The sequence below is a fragment of the Barbus barbus genome (genome assembly GCF_936440315.1).
Source record: "Barbus barbus genome assembly, chromosome: 22".
In the NCBI taxonomy this organism is placed as follows: Eukaryota; Metazoa; Chordata; class Actinopteri; order Cypriniformes; family Cyprinidae; genus Barbus; species Barbus barbus.
Window position 1 is genome coordinate 26464879 of NC_136750.1, and position 24096 is coordinate 26488974.

The 24096-nt window shown below is 36.3% G+C and overlaps 4 protein-coding genes across 5 annotated transcripts; 1 reads left to right on the forward strand and 3 right to left on the reverse strand.

Annotated features, from left to right (window-relative positions):
• Positions 1 to 561: 561 nt before the first annotated feature.
• On the reverse strand, positions 562 to 4639 carry LOC306888218 (rab-like protein 2A). The gene is made up of 8 exons (XM_079446412.1): positions 4497 to 4639; positions 4386 to 4415; positions 4212 to 4291; positions 4048 to 4127; positions 2840 to 2951; positions 2639 to 2736; positions 2312 to 2395; positions 562 to 2218 (listed from the first exon to the last, which is right to left on the reverse strand). The coding sequence occupies exons 1-8, from the start codon at positions 4595 to 4597 to the stop codon at positions 2141 to 2143; spliced, it is 663 nt and encodes a 220-aa protein (XP_079302538.1). The 5' UTR covers positions 4598 to 4639; the 3' UTR covers positions 562 to 2140.
• A 143-nt stretch (positions 4640 to 4782) lies between these two features.
• LOC306888219 (E3 ubiquitin-protein ligase TRIM35-like) lies at positions 4783 to 12233 on the forward strand. The gene is made up of 6 exons (XM_079446413.1): positions 4783 to 6403; positions 7050 to 7145; positions 7234 to 7464; positions 7939 to 7961; positions 8037 to 8155; positions 8948 to 12233. The coding sequence occupies exons 1-6, from the start codon at positions 5999 to 6001 to the stop codon at positions 9487 to 9489; spliced, it is 1416 nt and encodes a 471-aa protein (XP_079302539.1). The 5' UTR covers positions 4783 to 5998; the 3' UTR covers positions 9490 to 12233.
• LOC306888220 (ciliary microtubule associated protein 1B-like) lies at positions 9951 to 13586 on the reverse strand. Of its 2 annotated transcripts, none has more exons than XM_079446414.1 (7): positions 13288 to 13586; positions 12862 to 12978; positions 11763 to 11966; positions 11454 to 11555; positions 11251 to 11372; positions 11043 to 11183; positions 9951 to 10662 (listed from the first exon to the last, which is right to left on the reverse strand). In XM_079446414.1, exons 2-7 carry the CDS (start codon positions 12971 to 12973, stop codon positions 10570 to 10572), a joined length of 774 nt encoding a protein of 257 aa, XP_079302540.1. In that variant the 5' UTR covers positions 12974 to 12978; positions 13288 to 13586; the 3' UTR covers positions 9951 to 10569. The 2 variants fall into 2 exon arrangements, with proteins under 2 accessions (XP_079302540.1, XP_079302541.1); XM_079446415.1 differs by lacking the exon at positions 13288 to 13586 and adding an exon at positions 13097 to 13134.
• Positions 13587 to 13944: 358 nt separating this feature from the next.
• Positions 13945 to 22443, reverse strand: LOC306888221 (protein tyrosine phosphatase domain-containing protein 1-like). The gene is made up of 12 exons (XM_079446416.1): positions 22325 to 22443; positions 21820 to 22122; positions 21314 to 21394; positions 21084 to 21202; positions 20003 to 20140; positions 19357 to 19922; positions 15904 to 16170; positions 15660 to 15776; positions 15194 to 15295; positions 14939 to 15022; positions 14587 to 14691; positions 13945 to 14487 (listed from the first exon to the last, which is right to left on the reverse strand). The coding sequence occupies exons 2-12, from the start codon at positions 21996 to 21998 to the stop codon at positions 14371 to 14373; spliced, it is 1875 nt and encodes a 624-aa protein (XP_079302542.1). The 5' UTR covers positions 21999 to 22122; positions 22325 to 22443; the 3' UTR covers positions 13945 to 14370.
• Between the last annotated feature and the right edge of the window lie 1653 nt (positions 22444 to 24096).

Consider the following 24096-nt stretch of genomic DNA (forward strand, 5'->3'; position numbering starts at 1 on the left):
TTAATGATCATTGTTTTCTGGTGGGTTGATGATTGAAGTTTATTTCACTCAGGTACCGCTTGTGCTTAACAAAGAGGGAGAAGCACTTTCCACAAAGAAGTGCAAAACAAGGCTTCAAACTATGAAAAGGTCTTCATTTTGTAACCGAGTAAAGAGTGATAACCTTCAGGAATTGTTTGCCTCAAATAAAACTGCTCATATAGTATTTAGTTTTGTAGGCTTGATGAACATTAAATGTACAGAAATTTTTAAATATATAGCATTAAAATAAAATGACCAGAGTGGGTGTCGCTTGCAGATTTCACTGTTTCTCTAATTTAGGCTCTAATGCTGATTTGTAATGAATTTCACATAAGAGTATTTGATTTTAAAATGTTTATATTTCATGTGAATTCAGTTTTGCGTGTTGAGGAGTGTTGGGCTGGTTGACTTTTGATTTTAAAACCAGCAACTTTTCATGCATTGATAATTTTCTGTTAGAAGCTAGATGTATTTGTCAACTTGCAACATTTGTGGCGAGTGCTGATAATTAATTACTGAATGATGCTACATGCAAGATCTCGCTTGTTTATATTTCTTTAATATGAACCACATTCTGCTTACAGAACAAATGAGTGTACTTAACATAAAAACCCCAGAGGCTTCAGAAATAAGAGCATTTTTCTAATGACATAAAAGTTGTATCCAGTTCAGATACACACATTCATGTGGAGTACAAAGCTGCTTCTATTTGAATTCACCAACATGAATGCATGTTCCATATATAAAGCACTTGTGCAAAACATCACAAAACACAAACCAAAAGCAATAATCTAAATTAAAAAAAATCTTCACAGTGTGCGCAATATGATTAAATGCTCTTTACAGTAATATTTATTTCTTGTCTCTAAAGGGGAAACTCATGAAGAAATATCAGGGTCAAAGTTTACTCCAAATATATATTTTTGCATAAGAAAACTGCCTAAATGCATCTATTCCAGCATGATATTTTTAGGATATTTTTTGCATTTGTATGACAATTACACATGACAAGTCTTTAAAATCAGCATAAATTACATTCATTAGAAAAGACAACTATGATAAACAAATACTTTAAACCTGAAATCATTTACAATCAGTAATTAAAAAAAAAAAATGAGAGGGATTGTGTGTTTTCATTTTATTGTACCATGACAAGCATGTTCTTGACATTTCATGAGTCACTCCTGAACTTCCTCAGTTTCACTGGACAGATCATCGGACGTGGCACACGAATGCTTTACCAAAGATTGAAAGCTGCACATTTCAAACTTTACCAAAGATTGAAAGCGTTTCACAGCCTGAACTGTAACCTGGCTGTTTGTAATTGTCAGTGATCATCCAAAGCAGTCGCTGCTGTTTCTTTGCTCTGGTTTTCACATCCACACAAAGACATTCATCTGCTACACTGAGTTTGTGCCATGGCTGTCTTCTCATCCATTCCTGAGGAGAGTCTTATCCTGTGCTTAGATATACTTCCAACAGATCGCTTTAATATAAAAATCTGTTCAGTTGTTCATTAATATAAATGTATAAGGGAACATGAATGTTTTAAAGTACAGTATAATTAACTACCCTTGTACAAAGATCAAGTAGTTTATAGATACTGGTGAGCATCACAAATTGTTACTTGAAATGTGCAACTGTTGTAAAATATTACACTTAAAAAAAATGATTTTTAAAAATATTTCATGTTACATTCGGCACAAAGCTTCACATTCCAGACAAACTCTCTTTAGAGTGCTAAACGTTTTTTACTAAATCTGCATGCTGCACAATTTGTATCAAATCTGAGTTCAGAGTGCATTGTGATTCCATTATCAGACCAATCAGCTGTACATTCACAGAATCATAATTTATTTCATGAACAGACACGCACTTTGAGTGGTGTGAGGTAGAGTTGCTGCTCAGGGGTGCGTTTCCCAAAAGCAACTATGGTCGCAAGTTCCGTCGTTACCAATAGAGTTCAATGGAACTTACGGCCATAGTTAGCTAACGATGCTTTTGGGAAACGCACCCCAGGACGGTGGGAGGACAGCCATGATCTGAGGAACTCATCAGTACAAGTGCAGGAGCAGCGGAGAAGGAGAAAGAGAAAACGAGGATGGAGAATGTGACGTGATCACGCCGAGTCCGGTTTTCCCTCTTGTGTCGTCTCATCTTTATCAGATGATTCTTCTTTACTGTCTAAATCAAAGTTCTGCAAAATAGCATGGATAAAATCACTCTGCATGAAGAGTAAGCATTCCCCTTCAAACACACACATACACTCGTACAGGAGATGCTCACACACCTCTAGTTCCCTCATGACTTCATCCATAAAGTCGTTGGGGTTCCTCTTGTAGGACAGAGCCATCTGAATGGCATCTTTAAACATCTGTGGAACATTTACACAACATTAGACCCATATCCAATGACATAAATGACAATGTAAAGGGAAAATATTGACTTGAGCATGGAATTAATAGCAAAACTGGACCACAATTAGGTCACATAGTCAAAGACACCTTACCTGGGGAATTTACGGACTGTCGGATGAAAACACGTTTTATATGAAAAATATAGCTGAATAAAAAATGTTGTGTTACTGAATCAGGGACACTCTGTTTTCCATCCTCACCTTGACCACATTGGTCCCATCAGCAGCAGATACGAAGTAGAAGGGCAGACCTTGTTTCTGAGCAAAGTTGAAATTCTTCTGGGTGACCTTCATGTCAGCTTTTAAAGAGAGCAGAACACAAAAGAACAAAACATAAGAGACATGCAGCGCTTAACACTGGCTGTTAATGCTCTTATCTGGCATCTCACAAGCCAAATTTACCATCGATCTTGTTAGCGACCACCAGACAGGGAATCTCTGGCCGGTACTCTCGCAGTTCTTTGTACCAAACTGGGAGATTCTTATATGTGATTTTCCTCTGGACATCAAACACCTGGAAAAGGCAATCTGATTCATTCTGAAAGCTTTTTGAGATCTACTGTTTATGAAAAGCATAAACTAACCTGAACCTTTAAAACAAAAAAGGTAATGGTAAAAAAGAGGAGCATTGTGAGTGTGTTTTATTAAAATAGTAATTAATCTGCAACTACAGCGGCATACAAAGATTTATTTCTCTGATTCAAGAGGTTTCAGTGTAGCTATTGTTGTTAAAAATCAGTTTTGTTAACTGAAAATGTATATATTAGATGAAAAAAATGTACTTAAAAATGTTGCCTTAAAATACAACATAAATTTAAACTGAAATATTAAAATGACTAAAACTTAAATAAATTTAAAGCTAATAGAAATATTTTTTAAAAAACAAATGATAAAAGCACACAACAAAATGACAAATTTAATCTAAATTTAAAATAAAACATAAAATATACCCCCGGTTTCACAGACAAGGCTTAAGCCTAGTCCTAGACTAAAATGTAAGTCTGAGCTGTTTCAACTGAAAGAAACTTGCAATAACTGATCTTAAAATATATCAGTGACTTTGGTTTGTCTAAAGATGTACATCAGTAATGTTTTTTCCTAAGCACATTTATAAAAAAAATACTTAAATGGCCTAATTGAACTATGGCCTAATCCTGGTTTAGTCTAAGCCCTGTCTGTGAAACCGGGCCATAATCTTATAAAAAAATATTAAAGGAACAGTTCACCCTAAATGAACATTCGCTGAAAATTCTCTCACCCTCGTTTGTTTATAGAGTTTGTCCAAATCTACAGACAATACATCACTTGCTCACCAATGGATCCTCTGCAGGAAAGTATTATAATGGATCAAGGACTCGTTTTGTCCAGAAGCAATGGTTTAAAGTTAAAATACTTTAATGATGGATTTGTTTCTTACAAACACACAGCTTTTCACATCACAAAATGTTAATTGATGGACTGGAGTGGCCACATGTCACTGGACATTCATTTTCAAATCTGTTCTAATGAAGAAACAAACTAATCTACATCTTGAATGGCATGAGGGTGATCAATTTCACAATAGTAACACTAAAATAAGACAGAGTGGTTTGTGACCGACCATCTCTTACCATGATACAGGCATGAGCTTTATGGTAGTATGATGGGTGCATACTTCGAAAACGTTCCTGTCCTGCAGTATCCCAGAAATCTGTATGCAGATGAACAGCTTCAGTTGACATCAAAGCCAGAGGAGCCCATTGTTACATTATCGCACACTAAAATAACAACTTACCAACCAGGACAGTCTGCCCATTGATAGTGGTGGTGTATTTATAGAGAGTCAGAGCGTATGTGGAGAGCTGCTGAGGACGACTGACACATTACATTAAGAACCTGACAACTCTCAGAATGAACCATACAGACAACAGATAGCATACTGACATCAAACAACACTGTCAAAGGATACTATCCATCGATAAGGAATCTCTCCATAAGCCTGAAAAAAATCATCAAAGCCTTTAGAGAAAAAAAAACACGCAAACGCCTTTTCAATGCAGCAGTAAGACATTAAACATACTTGGACTTGCCCACAGCGCTGTCTCCGAGGCAGATGATCTTGACCTGCTCATCAGCGTCATATTTGTCCAGGTCCAGATCAGAAATGCCTCCTGCGTCCATCGCGCGCGAGAGAGAGAGAGATAACTTAGAGACTGAGAGAGATAGAGACTGAGAGAGATAGAGACTGAGAGAGAGAGAGAGAGAGAGAGAGAGAGCGGGAGAGAGATAGATAGAGACTGAGAGAGAGAGATAGAGACTGAGAGAGAGAGAGCGGGAGAGAGAGATAGAGACTGAGAGAGAGAGAGAGAGAGAGAGAGAGAGTTTAAACACTGAGCCTCTTAACGCCGCGGGATTAGATGATGATGACAGCCGCTGCTGCTTTACTCCATCACACGAACAACTCTAAAAGTGGCATTCAGCTCATCTTTACAGGCAATAAGCCGTAAAACGTATAGTTTATATTCCCAAACATACGCCGAGCGCGTCCGAATCTCGCTTTGGCTAGCTGGCTAATTAGCAGATTAGCGTGTTTGGAACGCAAGCTATAAAACTAACCCCGCTCTACCACTATTTACGGCAGAATATTGTTTTACAATCCCGGGCAGATATATTTAACGCTCGTCGACGGTTTGTTTGCTTTCACGGCTGGATTATAGACGAGAAAAACATCGCTATTTTTTGTGATAAAAATTCTCGGTTTGGTGCCAGAAAATTCACTGAACATTCACGACAACAACGCGTCTCTAAGCAACGCTAGGACCCATAAAGGGCCTCCCTGTAAACCCCGAGCTGTCATTAAAGGTGCCTGTTTCATTTCAATTTCGCTTTTTAATTTTAAAGTGCTTTATTCTAATGATTGTTCTAAACGTAATACAACTAAAGTGGCAGAAAGGAAATATTGGTATCACTACTACTAATATTAATAATAATACTAAAAATACACTATAAAATGGGTTAATTAAATTAAGCAATTACGTCTTCATTCTAATGTGATTATTTTGAAGTGATAATAATTTAAAACTTTTTTTTTTTTTCAAAATTATCATTCAATTCTGTAGGGGTGAACTTTGACCTATATTTATGCTTTCTAGGAAACAAATCCAAGAAATAATACCTAGAATGTCTTCGTTGCCTTTGACAAATTGCCTGTCAGTAATATCAAACACAATAATCTTACTTTTCTGAGTGTGAGAAAGCAGCAGCACGTTACAGAATGTTGTCTTGTCACATTCTTGACACAGAACAGAACAGAAAATCTGTTCTAAATAGAATAGATAATAAAACTATAGATCAGTTGCGATCTGCTTGTTAGACAGTATCATACAAGTCTTTTCTTCTTTCCCACAAAGGTCAGTGAGTTCATGACTAGATTAAAATAAACATTAAATTAGCTCCACCCTGATTTTCAGGTGTCTGGGATGTAACAGCTGAGCTGAGAGACACTCTTATGCTCTTTGACAGCTGGATCAGACACACAGAGAGAGCCAGAGAAACACAACTAGCTAAAACATTTAATGCAAAATGGCCTGTAGACTGTCCATTTCAGAGGAGGATTTCTACTGCCCCATCTGCTGTGAGATCTTCAGGGATCCCGTTCTCCTTCCCTGCTCTCACAGCATCTGTAACAGCTGTGTGAAAACCTTCTGGAACCACCGAGGAACTCAAGAGTGTCCTATCTGCAGAGCTGTGTCCTCCATCCCTAACCCACCTATAAACATTGTGCTGAGAAACATGTGTGATCTGATGAGAGAAGAAACAACTCAGGAGCCTCCCGTTGAGACGGTGGAGTTCTGTAGTCTTCATGGAGAACCTCTTACTTTCTTCTGCACTGAAGATCAAGAACTGGCTTGTGAGAAATGCAGAAGTGCCAAATCGCATAAGAACCACCGCATTCGTTCAACAGCAGACGCGTCGCAGGACCTCAGGGTAAGAGCTCAGAGCGTCAGATTGTATGGATACACAGTTTTAAACAATAGTCAGTAGCTTGGTTGAAATGACCAGCTTGTGGACTTTAGTCAGATTTCACTGATTGTCAGATTTAATGGATTGGAAGTGGGTGAGATATGAAAGCTTTCTTGTCAAACAGGTCTTAGCACACTAACGGCCCTTATATGACACACATTCTCAGACTTACAGAAACAAAAGTTTTGTGGGAACTTGCTGATAAAATCAAATATAAACTGGACACTGTTGATCCTTTTTGGATATGCAGGTTTGTAACAAACCACCTGTGTGTGTGTTATAGTTTAAAAAAATCATTGATTTAAATAAAATAAATTCTAACTATTGCATTACAAAATTAAAGTTATATAGAAATGCAGAAATATTTTTAAAAAGTCATAAAAAATTTAAAAAGCACAAAACAAAGTTTCTAAAACTTAAAGTATATAAAAATAAAAGCTAATTCAAAATATAAATATTCTATATGATAATAGTATATAAATAATGCTAAAATAACACACATATTCTACATGCCTGATAAAAAATATATATATCTCTACGCTGAAGTAGTGTAACTTTGAAAACTTGCCCCATCTTTACTTGTCTCACTTCACTTTCTAACATTTGTTAGCAAGAGCTCCAGCTGAAACTAAAGGCCTTTCTGGAGAAACTCAGAGTCTACGAACAAATTAAACAGTCTTGGGATGAAACAGGAGAGTATATTAAGGTGAGTAACGGGAGGATATTTCAACATTGTCACAGTTTAACTACCGTATGGAAATTTCAGCCTGAATCTTCTGATATTTTGTGCTTAGAAACAGAGTCAACACACTGAGACTAAAATTAAGGAGGAGTTTGAAAAGCTTCACCAGTTTCTAGAAAATGAAGAGGCAGCCAGGATGACGACGCTGAGGAAAGAAGAAGAGCAGAAGAGTGAGATAATTAAAAAGAAGATTGAGGAGATTAGATCAGGGATGTTATCTCTCTCACACATTATTGAGTCCGTCGAAGAACAGCTGAGAAGGAATGACTTCACATTTCTTGTGGTAAGAAGCACTTGGTTTGGCTTCAGGATCTCTGAATACTTTGAGGATTTATGATGTTTTATTTCAAAAGATCCAAGAAAAATGCATATTTTTCCATTATATTAAGTAATAATTGCAAGGATGCTTTAAACTGCTCAAAATTAAAGACATTTATAATGTCCCAAAAAGTAAACTTTCGATTCACTTCTATTTCTATTTTTAAAAAATCTCATAAAATATGAAGCAGCACAACTGTTTTCAACATTGGTGATAATAAGTGTTATTTCTTGAGCAGCAAATTAGAATGATTTCTGAAGGATGACATGATTACATTTGAAAATTTATTAAAATAGAAAACAGTTATTTTAAATTGTAATGATATTTCATGATATTATTGTTTTTATTATATCTTTGGTCAAATAAATGCAGCTTTGGTAGACTTTCTGATCACATAATAAAGATTAATCTTTCTGTTTTTATCTACATTATTTCTAGAATTATAAGGCTACAACTGAAAGGTGAGAAGGTTTATTTTCTTTAACTTCTGGTTTTGAACCCAAACCCACATCAGTGCTGACTAAATGTTGTTTCAGAACAAAGTGTGCAATGCGGGATCAGACCAAACCTTCAGGAATGCTCATCAATGTAGCAAAACATGTGGGTAACATCACCTTTGAAGTATCGAAGAAACTACAAGCCAACGTCCGATACAGTGAGTACTGAGCAGATAAAGTAAATCTTCTCAATCTTCTCACACAGAGATGCAGCAGAATGAAAACACACAAGGTCTAGAGATGCATTTTAAAACTCGGAACCATTCACACAGAATGTGTTTTTGCTTTGAAAAACTCCAGACACAGAATGTGTCAGAATGCGAGATGTAAACTCTGAAAAAAAAGACAAACTTGCAATTGCAAGAAAAAAAAAGTCAGAAGTGTGAGATAAAATGTCAAAATGACCCTTTTTATTATTTTTTATTAATGGCAGGAAAAAAAATATTGTGAGATGTAAACTCAGATTTCTGAGAAGAAGTCAGAATTGGAGATACAAACTCAAAATTGTGAGATATATACATGGAAATCTGAGAAAAAGTCAGAATTGCATGCTTTTATCTTGTCTGAAAAGAAAAAGTCAGAATTGTAAAATATAAACTCAATTTTGAGATATACAGTAAAAAATTCAGAGAAAAAAAAGAACAAGTCAGAATTGCAAGATTTTATGACTTTAAGTTTTGACTTTTGGATTGGGAGTTTATTCTGAGTTTGTATCTCAGAATATCAAAAAAAAATGAAAAGAAAAAAAAAGAAAGAAAGAAAACAAACAAAAACAGTCCAAATTGTGATATAAAGTCACAATTTTTTTTTCTAAAAATGCAGCACTCAAGTTTAAAGAAGTTTAAGAATTTGCTTTTTGCCCCATTCCACTGCTAGTGTTTTTCAAAGCAAAATACTTTGTGTGTGAGTGTCTTAAAAGTGAGTATACATCTCTATTTCTTTCCCTCCAGCCCCAGTAACCTTTGACCCCAACACCGCCCATCCTTATCTGCTCGTGTCGGATGATCTGACCAGTATAACATACACTGACGAGCACTTCCAACAACTTCCAGCAAACCCAGAGAGATTTGACGGCTACACAAGCATTCTAGGTTCTGAGGGCTTTAACTCGGGGACTCACTGCTGGGACATCGAGGTGGGCGACAGCACAGCCTGGGCCGTGGGAGTGATCACAGAGTCTGCATACAAACACAGACAGACCCCCTCCAAAACGGGCCTGTGGTATGTGGGCTTCTGCAACGGTAAATATGGGAAGGGCTATTCTCCAGAGATCCTCACCCTTCTACGGGTCACCCAGAGAATTCAGAGGATCAGGGTGCAGCTGAACTGGGACAAGGGCAAAGTCACATTCACCGACTCGGGTCGTAATATCGGTCTTCATGTGTTTAAACACACATTCACTGAGAGAGTGTACCCTTACTTTTATAGTCACTGTATGAAACATCCAATGAGGATCATGCCGGTAAAGACAGCTGTGGAAGCACACGTTTAGAGCCAATACTGCTTGGTGAAGCGAAGCAGTTAAAGGTTAACTGTGATATCAATAATACAACAACATAAAATCATCTTAAGGAGACAGTAGCAAGTACAGCAATAAAACGTTACTGCATGACAGTAATATTCAATCCACCTACACAACAAATAAATCAATAAAATAACTAGAATTGTTGTGTTTTGGAGAAAAAAAAACCTTAAAAATAGATTTACATGATAAACTATATTGTTTAAAGTAAGATTGCATTAGGTTTTCAGAGAAAGTGTATTTTATAAAGAAAGAAAGAAAAAATTTATGAACCAGAATTTTTTTTTTATAGAAAGATTCAAAACAGAATAATGTACTATAAATATTGTTCCTGATTTGTCTCTTTTGCTTTGAGCTAAACTTACATTTTTAGATGCTGCTTGACTGAAGTGACAAGTGACAATAACAAAGTAACAACAATAATGTATTTTGATTCAAAGATTTACTTTTTCTTGATTTACACAGTAATCATCAGTGCTGTTTGCCACCTCTATGCCATTCCAATTTCCAAAACGTAGTGAGTTGGCATGCAAAAATTCAGCTTTGCCTTCACAGAAATACATTACATTTTAAAATATAATAAAATAGAAAACAGTTATTTTCAAATGTATTTTGATCAAAATAAATGCAGCCTTGGTGAATAAGAGAATTTATACATTGTATAACTAGTTTTTAATGATTTGTTTTTGCTGCCTATCTTTTGGAACAACCTCTGTATATGATTGTAGAGTTGGGGTATTTGGACTCAGACTGCAATTATGAATGAACACGGACTCAAACTTCTAAGGATTTGGACTTGACTCGGACTCAACAAGGTGGAATCAGACCCAGCACTAGTAGATTGTGTCTGTGATGTGTTAGAATGTGATTACTGTAGGCAGACTTGGCTCACTTGGTTTTGGAATAGAGCTTATTTCTTATATTGTTGCAAAAGGACAAGTATTGCATCTTGGAGCCTTTTTCACTGAAACACCATTATTTCAAGTTGAATGTTTTAGCAATATTAAGACCCGATACGACAGACTAGCTTGTTTAACAGAATTGACCTGTTTAATCAGCCGCATCCACAATTAAAGGAGCAGTGTACTCCGAATGACGAATTCCAAAGGAATAGCTGGGAGCTTTGGTTCCTGCGAAAGTAACCTGTGGAGAAAGGGAACCGTTTTAGTACTAATTCTTGTTATTTAAATAGTTTTAGTAGAGAGCATTCCAAAGTTAGAAACTAAAAGAAAACAGTCTCTTATGCTCACCATAGATTAAAAAAGTTCAGTAAATCAGTAATATTTATTTGCTATTTAAATATATTTTAAAATGTAATTTATTTCTGTAATGACAAATCTGAATTTTCACCATCATTACTCAATGTTGAAAACCATGATACATTTTTTCAAGATTCTTTGATTAATAGAAAGTTTTAAAAAACAGCATTTATTTGAAACAAAAGTCATCTGTACTAATGTTATAAATGCATAGTATAGTATAGTAGTATAAAATGGTATTGTGTATGTTAGCGTGGTACAGACCCTTTCTGGATGGTGGGCTGCAGGTCCTGGTGTCTTTGTAGTGTCTCCAGGTGTGAAGTTGCGTCCGGTCATGCTGTACTGAGGGGCCTTGTGTTTGTACACACCTGAATCCACCACTTGGTAGGTCCCTGGGCCTGGAGTCTGAGAAAAGGAACGTTATCATCTTTGCAAATGTAGAGGTAAATACTGTAAAATGATGTATCCGCACCTTCCGTAGATCTTCATGGAAGCTTCCGATTGCGCTACGACCGCCGAAGAAGACATTTGGGGCAGATGCTTTATTCACAACTCTCGACCCTAATACTGGGGGAAGCATGTATGCAGCTGGACCTGGAGACAAGATAATGCATGAAAGTCACAGGAAACACACCTGTTCCAGTAGTGTTGCTATGTAAATCTGTGGAAATCTACCTGGTGTTTGATCGTTACGGAACAATTTAGTCCTTGCCGACAGAGAGAACGCAGGGGAAGAGTAAAAGATGGTTTTTGTTGCGTATTCAGGGGAATAACTGCCTGAAAGAAAAATCAAAATCCAGTTTAATCTGTACTACACTCACAGAGAAAAGGGACAATGCTGTCACTTGGCCCTTTTTACTCCTAAATGCTACATATTAGTACCTTTAGAAAGTGTGCCTCCACAGTGACAGTTTTGTACCTTTTCTTATAAGAGTGAACCTTGTTGTACAGCTACAAAGCCTGTGTTTATATTGTGTAAAAGACCTGGGCCAGGGGTTTTAAAGGGCTGAATAGCCTTAGTTCGGCCATAGACTGAGTACGCAGGGGTTCCATCCCGACCCATCCGGGTGATGTTGGAGGGAACGAGGTATCCAGGACCTGGGGAATAGTTTTTCTGTATGTCACGATGACGTGTGCCAAAGCTAAACGCTGGGCCCTTCTGCATCCGCGGGTCATGGTTGTTCATTCCTGTGTAGGGCACAGAAATCCCACTAAGTCATGGCAGTGCAATAGCTTATCATTTTAAAAAATAACATTTAGAAATTGTTATTGGTCCTCCGAATCACTCCCACATTTTAGCTCCTGATTTACCGGGTGTATTTATAGTAAATTGTATGTATGTACCTACTTAAACTTTTTGGGACAAATTTGTACCCAGAGAGCTGAACCTTCTTTTTCAGGATGTCATCATTTGTAACGGTATAAAAAAGTAAATAAAAAAGTGTTTTAGAAACTGAAAAATGTCAAACGTTTTCTCTTAAAGTTAGATTGTGGATTAATGTGGAATATCCACATAGTGAAATATTACGACAAACAAAAAGTGAGGACATTTCACATGGTTTCACTAGTTTAAAAGACTCATAAAGCGGTCAAATATTGTTTTAAAATCCGCAGATTTGCAGAGGTTTCTGTGAGGGTTAACTTTATGGGTAGGGCTCTGGTCAGGCTTGGTTATATATCATTAATCTAATATTTAAAACCATTGTCTAGTCTATAAAATGATAAGATGTCCTCACTCATATAGTGAATTGTGTGTGTGTGTGTGTGTGCATGTTTATGTGGTTTATGAGGACACAAATTTGTATATTGACATAGGTATGACAGAGGTATTACAATATGAAGGTGGTTTATGAGGACACTGGCTATGTCCCCGTAATTCAAAAGGCTTTAAAAAAAAAAACATAAAAGGTGTTTTTTTGAAAATCTAAAAATGCACAGAGTTTCCTGTGAGGGCTAAGTTTAGGTGTAGGGTTGGTGTAGGGCAATAGCACACACAGTTTGTTCAGTATAAAAACCATTACGCCTATGGAGAGTCCCCATAAACCATAAAAACCAACATGTGTGCATGTGTGTGTGTGTGTACCAGTTGCAACAGGCAAAGCATATGTTGGCCCTGGACTGTTATACATTGCAGCAATGGGGCCCCTTGGCCTGTGGGGCTTCCAAGGACCAACCCATACTTCCACGTGTGCCATGATGTCTATTGGAAAAAAATAATTACTTTTAATTGCTTGTAATTAAATAAATACTTGCATTGAATAAAATAACATGAATAACAGTAGCATTTGATGATGCAAAGTAGCCTTCTCTACCCTTACATTAGTGTGGTAGTTTTCTGGAAGTGATCACAGGTAGACTATCGAACACATTACCATGACAATTGTCAAGTGTAGGCATATGCAAACTATTTTAATTTAATTTAAATAAAATTAGCATACAGCTCCGTAACTGGGAACTGTAACAAAAAGCTTGAAAGTAAACAGCAAACGAAGTAAAAATAGCAACTTACCTTAAGTGCAAGATATTAAAAAGTTCGTGAATTTAATAGACTTTCGATGGCCAGGTGAGTTTTGAAAGAAATACTCGTTTAAAACTACCTTAATGTGTTATGGCTTATTAGATGAATATTTTTTAGATGCAAGTTACACTTAACTTAAAACAAAACGACGCCACTTACAATATCTGCACAAAAACGATGTTATTGACATAGAAAAGTAAAATAAAGTTATAAATGTAGCTCGCGAAGAGCTCTAATCAATCTCCCAGCTGCTCGACTGTTGTTGTTTATAATTGTTTCTTTTGAATCTCTATGACGCCGTCGCTATGGTGATTCTTTGATGTCATTTTTGAGTGACATTCCAGTGTCTCTACATGAGAATCCGCAGTATCATTAATTATTAAACAAATTAAGGTATAACCAGATTCAATAAGTGCTCTCCTTGGAGATATTTCAAATGTTAATTTAATGCACACCTACTGTATTAAGTTCCTCCATCTTTAGGCCAGAATATACTACTTTTAAACACATTAATCGATATTTCAAAGTAACCATTAATAAATAAAAACTTTTAGCAGTGAAAACTTATTTGGACACTATTAAAAATGTTTGTATGCATCACTGGATAACAAAATATCTAAATTAAATTAAACTCTTAATAGGCCAAGTAAATAAATACAATTTATTAAAATAAGATTTAAAAAAAACAAACAAAAAAAAAAAAAAACACAATACAGTAATACATCAGGGGCAAAAATAAAAATATTTACTTTATATTTATCTTTTTTTCTCTATGATTTTGGTTTTATAAAATTGTTTAAAAAAAAACAATGATAAATTTGAAGATATCTTATGTACTATATTATGTGATGTGCCACTTCCAAAGAAAATATGTAAATAAATACATTTTACAGCACATTACAGCATTAACATTTCAGTGTGTTTACATTTATACTTCAATACTCTTAAAAAGAAAAAGAGAAGCCACTCAGTTGATATTTTGTTAACAAAAACAATCATATAGTTTTATACGTGAAATACTACATTTTTAAATATATGGATCTCTTGATTGGTTTCATTAGTTAAGCACTGCTCCTAACACTGTGATGGTGTTGTAGTGTTTGGGTAGTGGTTGTGTAGGTACTGCTCTCTCATTGTAGCTCTGAGGACACTTAGCAAGATGTTGTTTCTCTCTATTTCCTCAGGAAGGCGCTGTTAACACAGAATCATGCAAAAGTGCATTTAAGATACTTCTATGTTTATATATCTGTTTATTTGGGAAAATTAGCACATGTACACACACAATCTTACTCTTGTTAAAGCTCGAATGAGTCTCTGTAGTATAGCATGTTCAAACGGAGGACACCGAACCGCCACTTGACCCACACAGTCCAGCAAACAGCAGATGGTGTGATACTAAAACAAAGAAACAACCACATGAAGATTAAATTTACTGGCAATTTCTGAGTATAAATAGTTTCTATACCATTTTTTTAGTGATGTAAAATATGCCAGTATGACACACACTCACAGAAAAGTGTAACAGACATGCAAGACATTTTTAAACATCCATTTCTGTGTGTTTATGCTTAAATGTATTCCCAAACTGTACATAATACAGTTCAAACTAGGGTGTCCTGTCAGTACGAGTTCAGATTTTCACCTTTTGCAATGAAATATTGTGCAGGTTTTGTGCAGGCCAGGTTGAGGTCATCCTCTCTATGTCATCTTTACTGAGAACGGGATCCTGTTATGATAAAGCACAACAGCTAAAACACTGCATATGAAACAATAAGAAAAAAAAAACTCTTAAAAGTATAGTTTTTAAACATGTTATATTTATGTCATGCTTATTGTTTTCCAAAACCTATCACTGGCATCTTTTGCACCAGAATTGCCATATAATGTGACCTCTGACCTTTAGTTTGTCCAGCCAGATCCATAACAGTGTGCTCAGAACGTCTGGATCGGTTTCCATGACAAGTGTAGCCCAGCCACATTCACTCAAGTTGAGCTCATCCTGAGGAGCATTAAAACAGGGTGAAATCTCCTACATTAACCTGGGATCAAACAAAAGCCTTTGTCATACAGACAGTCAGAATAATGTGTAAATGCAAGGAGAATGCTAGATAAATATGATAAAATGTAAAAGCCAATATGGTTATGAGAGATTTAAAAAAAATATATATACTGGGATTTGTTTTTAATGTTTTTATTAAGCATTGCTCTGTATATTATATCTGTACATGCAGTCATATGAAAACATGATAATGCGTTGTATTGTGAAAATAATGTGTTAATGTTCCAAAACCTTTCCTGAAACTGACAAGGGTGTGGATCCAGGAACGTTATTCTATGTCGAAATCAAGTCAAGCATGCTTTACCTGCAAACCCGCTGCTTTTTTCAATACAGTGTCCAATGGAGGGCGCTGTTGTGCCATTGCTTTAGCGACAGCTCTTGATAATGATGACTGAACTGATGTACGATGCTCCAGCCTTAGCTTTAAGAAAATCATCCACAACAGTTGCACAAATAAGAGGTAATGCAACAAAAGTTCTCAGAATTCTGCAGGCAGAGATCTAAGATGCAGACAAAACAGTGGATATTTTATTTGCTCTCACACTGACCTCGATGTTTGAGCTGAACTTGAGATAAGCCTGAGGTTTCTTGGTTGTACATTTTGTCTTGTTCACAGTCTCATTTTGTGAGAGAGGAGCTGATGGTTGGTTGGGGCTGTGTTTCTCTGTAGTCCCATTGCGCTGGTCAGTCATCGGGGTTTGAGGACTCTTTTGGGATTCTGTTGGGATTCTCTGATCTGTTGATGGGCCGATTTCTCCATTGCTTATTTTATGGTGTCCACCAGATTGAGGAGAGTAGCGTGAGAACATAAAATCCTTGCAGAAACAGGATCTCATGTCACTTATGCAGTTTCATAAACTTAAACTTTCATAAAGAATTATAAAATTGTATTAAAATTAAAATCTAGAAAATATTTAAATTCCAAAACTGTATTTTTATACATACACATATACTCACTGGCCACTTTATTAGGTGAACCTTAGTACCGGGTTGGACCCCCTTTTGCCTTCAGAACTGCCGTAATTCTTCGTGGCATAGATTCAACAAGGTGTTGGAAACATTCCTCAGAGATTTTGGTCCATATTGACATGATAGCATCACGCAGTTGCTGCAGATTTGTCGGCTGCACATCCATGATGCGAATCTCCCGTTCCACCACATCCCAAAGGTGCTCTATTGGATTGAGATCTGGTGACTGTGGAAGCCATTTGAGTAAAGTGAACTCATTGTCATGTTCAAGAAACCAGTCTGAGATGATTTGAGGTTTGTGACATGGTGCATTATCCTGCTGGAAGTAGCCATCAGAAGATGGGTACACTGTAGTCATAAAGGGATGGACATGATCAGCAACAATACTCAGGAAGGCTGTGGCGTTTAAGCAATGCTCAATTGGTACTAAGGGGCCCAAAGTGTGCCAAGAAAATATCCCCCACACCATTAAACCACCACCACCAGCCTGAACCGCTGAGAAAAGGCAGAATGGATCCATGCTTTCATGGTCTTTATGCCAAATTCTTCCCTACCATCTGAATGTCGCAGCAGAAATCGAGACTCATCAGACCAAGCAACGTTTTTCCAATCTTCTATTGTCCAATTTTGGTGAGCCTGTGCGAATCGTAGCTTCTGTTTCCTGTTCTTAGCTGACAGGAGCGGCACCTGGTGTGGTCTTCTGCTGCTGTAGCCCATCTGCTTCAAGGTTCAGCGTGTTGTGCGTTCAGAGATGGTATTCTGCATTCCTTGGTTGTAACGAGTGATTATTTGAGTTACTGTTGCCTTTCTATCATCTCTAACCAGTCTGCCCATTCTCCTCTGACCTCTTGACATCAACAAGGCATTTTCGTCCACACAACTGCCGCTCACTGGATATTTTCTCTTTTTCGGACCATTCTCTGTAAACCCTAGAGATGGTTGTGCATGAAAATCCCAGCAGATCAGCAGTTTTTGAAATACTCAGACCAGCCCGTCTGGCACCAACAACCATTCCACGTTCAAAGTCACTTAAATCCCCTTTCTTCCCCATTCTGATGCTCGGTCTGAACTTCAGCAAGTCGTCTTCACCACATCTAGATGCCTAAATGCATTGAGTTGCTGCCATGTGATTGACTGATTAGCAATTTGTGTTACCAAACAATTGAACAGGTGTACCTAATAAAGTGGCCGGTGAGTGTATATATACACACACACACACACACACACACATACATAATACATAAATACATACATACATATAGATATACACACACCCACACAATTTTAGAATTTAAATATAATATACACATTTATTTATATGAAACATATAACTTTATGTTTAATATAAATAAAGGAGGGAAGGGGAGGTTTTTTTTAATATATATTATGGTAATGAGAAGTATGAGTGGCACAATATAAATATCTTAATTTTCTTATATTTCATATACAGTCATACCCAAAAATATCGACACTCTTGGTAAATATGATCAAAGAAGGCTGTGAAAATTAATCTGCATTGTTAATCCTTTTGATCTTTTATTAAATAAATTCACAAAAATCTAACCTTTCATTGGATAATAAGAATTTAAAATGGGGGGAAATATCATTATGAAATAAATGTTTTTCTCTAATACACATTGGCCACAATTAACGGTACCCTTTTATTCAATACTTTTTGAAACCTCCATTTGCCAGTTTAACATCTCTAAATGTTCTCCTATAATGCCTGATGAGGTTAGAGAACACCTGACAAGAGATCAGAGACCATTCCTTCATCCAGAATCACTCCAGACCCTTTAGATTCACAGCTCCATGTTGGTGCTTCTTCTCTTCAGTTCACCTCACTCATTTTCTACAGGGTTCAGGTCAGAGGACTGGGATGGCCAGCAGAAGCTTGGTTTTATGCCCAGTGACCCATTTTTGGGTTGTTTTTGAGGTCCTTGGAGAGTCTTTAGCCACTCAAACTCTCCTCCTCACCGTGCATTCGGGCGATATAGACACATGTCCTCTTCCAGGCAGTTTCATAACATTTTATGTTGATTGGAAATTCTTAATTATTGCCCTGACGGTGGAAATGGGAATTTCTTAAAGCCACTTCACTAATTTGTGAAGCTCAATAATCTTTTGCTGCACATCAGAAATATATTCTTTGGTTTTTCTCATTGTGATGGATGATTAAGGGAATTTGGGCTTTGTTTTCCCTCCGATTTATATTTCTGTGAAACAGGAAGCCATGGCTGGATAATTTCATGTTCATAATCACCCTGGAGTGCTCAAAATTGTGAATATGAATATGAATATACTTCAGAGATATTTTACTCATAAGAATTTCTAGGGGTGGCAATAATTGTGTCCAACGTGTGTTTGAGAAAAACATTTATTTCATAATCATATTTCCCCCCATTTTAAATTCTTATTATCCAATGAAAGGTTAGATTTTTTGTAATGTTTTTTAAAATAAAAGATCAAAAGGATTAACAATGCATCTTAATTTTCACAGCCTTCTTTGATCATATTTACCAAGGGTGCCGATATTTTTGGGCATGACTGTATATATATATATATATATAAATATATATACTCAAAATTAAAATAATATTCCAAAAACAAAAGAAGCTTTGAGGCTGAAATCCAACTTTGGAGATAATGTGGGTGGATTCAATCCTGAATTGATGAATCTAATTAATTAAACTTTATTTATGGTATAGAATATGTTTTTTAATTAAAAAAAAATAAAACTGCATTAATTAACAATTAATTACAGTATTCAACGTTTTTCAAAAATGACTTTATAAAAAAACAACTGTTCACTGTTAGTTCATGTTATAGCAGGTCCACTACAATATTCATATTTAACACATTAGTAAATGTTGAAATCAGTATTAAAAAAGATTAATAAATGCTTTACAAGTATTTCCATTGTTAGTTAATGTTAACTAATGTTGTTAACTCATTTTAACAAATATTACCATTTCTTTTTATTTTCAAAAATTTCAAAATACAGCAAATTTGCAGTAAACTGACTGACTCACCTCAATAATAGTAATCTTGCTGAGATCTGACTCGCTGTAGCTTCGCTTGTTTAGAAGGACGTCTCTCTTCCTCTCCAGGAACCCGAATGGCTCGTCCCAGGACTTGCAGGAGTACACTCTGCATGAGCCTCTCCTTTCCTTCAGAGCAGACAGGTTTCTCTTCAGAAGTGTCACCTTCACTGCCTTCTTCAGAGCCAAGATGTTCAGCCTCTTCTCCAGTTCTCTCTGGACCTCTGGAGGACTAGGAGCCCCCTGGGTGAGAGTGATCAGCATGCTGCAGAGGACGTGCAGGATCTTGGGCGTGTGTTTGAGGGTTCGGGCCTCGTCACCGTGCAGCAGAAGGGCCTGACGCAGGAGATACTGCCGGAGACTGAAAGAGGAACCGTGCCGCATGTTCAGACACGGGTATTGGGCCAGCTGAGAGCCCACCAGCCGGGCGAAATCAAACACCAGATTGATCTGTGATCGAGTTTGGATTGAGCGAGGCCTTCTGATCCGAACATAGTGGACAGCTTCACAAGCACTGATTCGACAGGTGTAGACCAGATAGCATGCAATAAGAACACCTGTAAAGTAGGGTTGATATTAAGGACATTACTCTAATAGAATATCTTCTTAAAGTAATAATGCACAAATTGCAACTTGCCTGTCCTGCCCAGTCCAGCATGGCAGTGAACAGCCACCTTTCCTTCCTGCACAGCGAAGGCCAAAACCTTCACGGCATCCAGCATCCCCTCCAGAGACGACACTCCAAAATCAGACATCCCAAAATTATAGAAGTAAACTGTTAGACAAAAAGGAACATACTTCAATAATTCATCAGTTAATTTATTGGGTGAATCTCACAAGGAATATTGAGGTTATATTTTACCCCAGCATTAAAAGAAAAATTAAATTATTGCATGGTATGTAGAAAATTAACCTTCATATATTTTAGGCCCAATACATATGTTTGCACTGTGATTATATTATATATTGTAATATATACATTACTGTTCAAAAGTTCAGTAAGATTTTCTATAAAGAAATTAATACTTTTATTCAGCAAGGATGCAATAAATTGATCAAAAGTGACATTTATATAATTTATAATGATTTCAATTTCAAATAAATGCTGTTCTTTTGAATTTGTCTATTCATCAAAAAATCCATATATATATATATAAGTATAAATACTGTAAAAGTAGTGTTTTTACTGTATATTTTTGATCTAATAAATGTAGACTTGGTTAAAATAGGAATCTTTTTTCCAAAAAAAATTTTTTTTTAAATCTCACCAACCTCAAACTTTTGAACAGTAGTGTTATAGGAGAAAATTTAGAGCTAAACTGGCAAATGGAGGTTTCAAAAAGTATTTCATAAAAGGGTCCCGTTAATTGTGCCCATTGTGTATTAGAGAAAAACACTTATTTGATAGGATATTTCCCCCCATTTTAAATTCTTATTATCCAATGAAAGGTTAGATTTTTGTGAATCTTTTAAATAAATGATCAAAAGGATTAACAATGCAGATTAATTTTCACAGCCTTCTTTGATTATATTTACCACGAGTGCCAATAATTCTGACCACGACTGTATATATATATATATATATATATATATTCATAGGTAATTATATTTAGGAGTGGCACAATGCAAATATCTGTTTAGGGTGTAATATGAACCAGATATGTTGCAAAAGAATCATACTACTATTAGTTCTATGAAACATAATGACTTAGGCTCACTTTGACTGTCCATAAAGATCTGAGGTGAATATGTAAACCCACTGCCAGGGTCCAGAGGAGGACCGCAGTGAGCATGTTCCCCTGGGAGCTGCATATTAATGATGGATTTAATGTTGAACCTGTGGTTTAACAAGTACACACATACACACATTGTCACTTATTAACCAGAACCACTCCCCTGTAAGTAAATATTAAACATCTTTTTAAATACTGTATTAAATAACACTCACTGTTTGAACTGCTCTATGATGTAGTATCTCTTGATGAGACACGTAGAAGGTCGTGCCATTGCAATAATGTCATCGGTCACCCTAAATACAAAAAGCACATACAGTGAATATGGCTATTTTTATAAGGCAAAGAAATAGGGAAAAATATTATATTTAACATTCGTTTTAAAGGAACAATCTCTCATTCTTGCATTCAGTTCAATTCTTACAGGTTTGATGTCACTGGTTCTTCTCACATATAAATATTCCTATTTGTTTGGTGTGTCTCTTCTAACACTAAAGTTATGTCCAAATTAATCTGGATAAATTTTAAAACATCTTTTTTCTTTACTTATGGCCTTTTGTCCACACGGAGACGTTTTTGTCCAGCAAATACCAAGCTTTTTGAAGACGCTCTCGCAAGTGAGTAAATTTGGAAGCACCGTTTTTATGTTGCTGCAGTGTTACCTAGATTAATGTTGATGTAGCCTTAATCATTCAGACAATAGAAACACTGTAGGCCTCACCAGCTGGAGAAGACACCTTTAATGGCCTGTTGGCTTATGCTCCAGCACGCCGGACCTTCATATCGACAGTCTTTTCCCCCACAGGCAAAAAGACAGATGATCTTCGAAGGAATAGCCTTCACCAGACTCTCCCTGGCCTGAGAATATGAAGGTCTGGGCACTGGAACCTGCGGTGTCATGGAGGACAGGAGAGGACAGGACAGAAACTAACAGCAAATCACTGCTTCTATATGCACTAATGGCTTAACATTTAGCAGGCAACTTTATGGATGTACTGTGCATTCGGAAATTAGCTGAGGAATACTATAGACAGAAATATGACAAAGAGACAGAAAACAGAAGAGTCAAATTCCACCTACTATATAAGAAATTAATCAAATAACAGTAGAGCAGTAAAGCTAACACACAATAATTAATCACTGTTAGGTGACCTAAGCATGTTGATATTTGTACTGCTCTCTTATTTTCTTTATTGATAATTGACAGACAAAAAAAACAGACTTACCCATGTGGTTCCATTAAAAGAAAGTGTTAAATGTTAGATGTTTACTTGTAGATAGCATGGCAAACATGTAGAGAGAATCTAACATGGCTATGCAGCATACAGACACATTTTCATGTCTCAAAGCTGACCCAGAGATTGGCTTCTAATCCTTATTAAGTGTCATAAACACATTAGTGGATAGACGTTCACGATTCATAGTAAGCCTAATTATATAACGTGTTCTGTGTCCGGCAGTTTATGCATACAATATACCTACCAAACAACTACAAAGATGTTTGTCATGTGCAATTGCTTTAATGCTTCAATTTACCCTAAAGTCTTTGAAATTGAGCCAAACAACAAGACACAGACTTGACAAGACACAGTTTCACAATATATATTTTTCTTTTATTTGGGGGGAGTTCCACGTGTAGCTCATTAGAAAGCAAAACATTCACAACACAAAGAACATCAATGTATAAGTGAGTGATCACTTACTAATGATCCCCTGCCACATAACCAAGTCTAATTAAATAGTAGGCTATTTTGAAAATTGAACATCCTTTATATTCGGACAATGTTCTATACTTTTCCAATAAAGGTATATCACTTTAAAAATATATATATTGAGACAAACTCTAACCATTTGTAAACCAGTGAATCAAATGAATGAATCAGTTGTCACAAACTCACAAACCATTGAATCTAAGTTCATACACACAAATACATGCCATTATGGTCACACATGGTAACACGTGACAATAAAATAATGCAATACACATTGATTAAACAACATATGTTGTAACAACGTGCAACTTATAACAACTTGAAACAGCTTAGAACTAACAACTTGCAACTTATAACTGGTAACTTACAACTTATAACAAAGACTATGCTTATAACTTGTTAGCTAACAGGTTTATACTGTAGCATATTGTGTAGTGTTAGTAAAATGGATTCAACTACCAGCACAAGCCGTCTGTGAACCCAACACTCTTAAAAATAAAGGTTGCAAAAGAGGGTTTTTGCAGCAATAACATTGAAGAACCGTTTCTTTCTTCCCCAAGGAACCTTTCAGTAACCAGTTTTTAAAATAAATTTTCTTTTCTAAGTGTTGTCACAGATGCTGTGCGGAGCAAGGAGCGCACGACGAGCAAAGACAATTAAACTTTCTTTTAATATATAATCCAGGAGCCGATACATAGAAGGAACAGCACACACATCTATAAATGAACTAATAACCGACGGTCAGACTAACAAACACAGGAACTTATAAAGGGGCAGATAATTGGGGAGGACAGGTGAACACAATGACTAATCAAACTGAACTAGGTCAAAGGGGAAAACAGAAAACCCGACATGGAACAAGTGTGAAGCGTAGGCCTATTTTAATAATCTAAAGAATGTTTTTCCAAAGAAAGATGAAAAAAGGAAAGTTTCCACTGAACTATTGATACCAATAATGAACCCTTATTTTTAAGAGTGTATCCTGGTGAACATAACACATGCATCTAATGCACGCATCTAACATGCATCTAATGCATCTACTTGATGCAAACTGCATAGCAGCTTAACAATCAGGTCATAACTTGTCAGTGTACATTTTTCTTCAATTTTGCAGACACACAAAAATGCAGAGCCATTCTGAAGAATCACACAGTGGGAATGTAGATCCAACATTCTCTTTAAAAAATCATGGTGTCAGGTTTACCATGAACATAACATTCAGAAGGTGCTTTGAGTTGTGACATCAGCCACAACACAAGCACAGTACAGTTTGTACATTCCAGCCT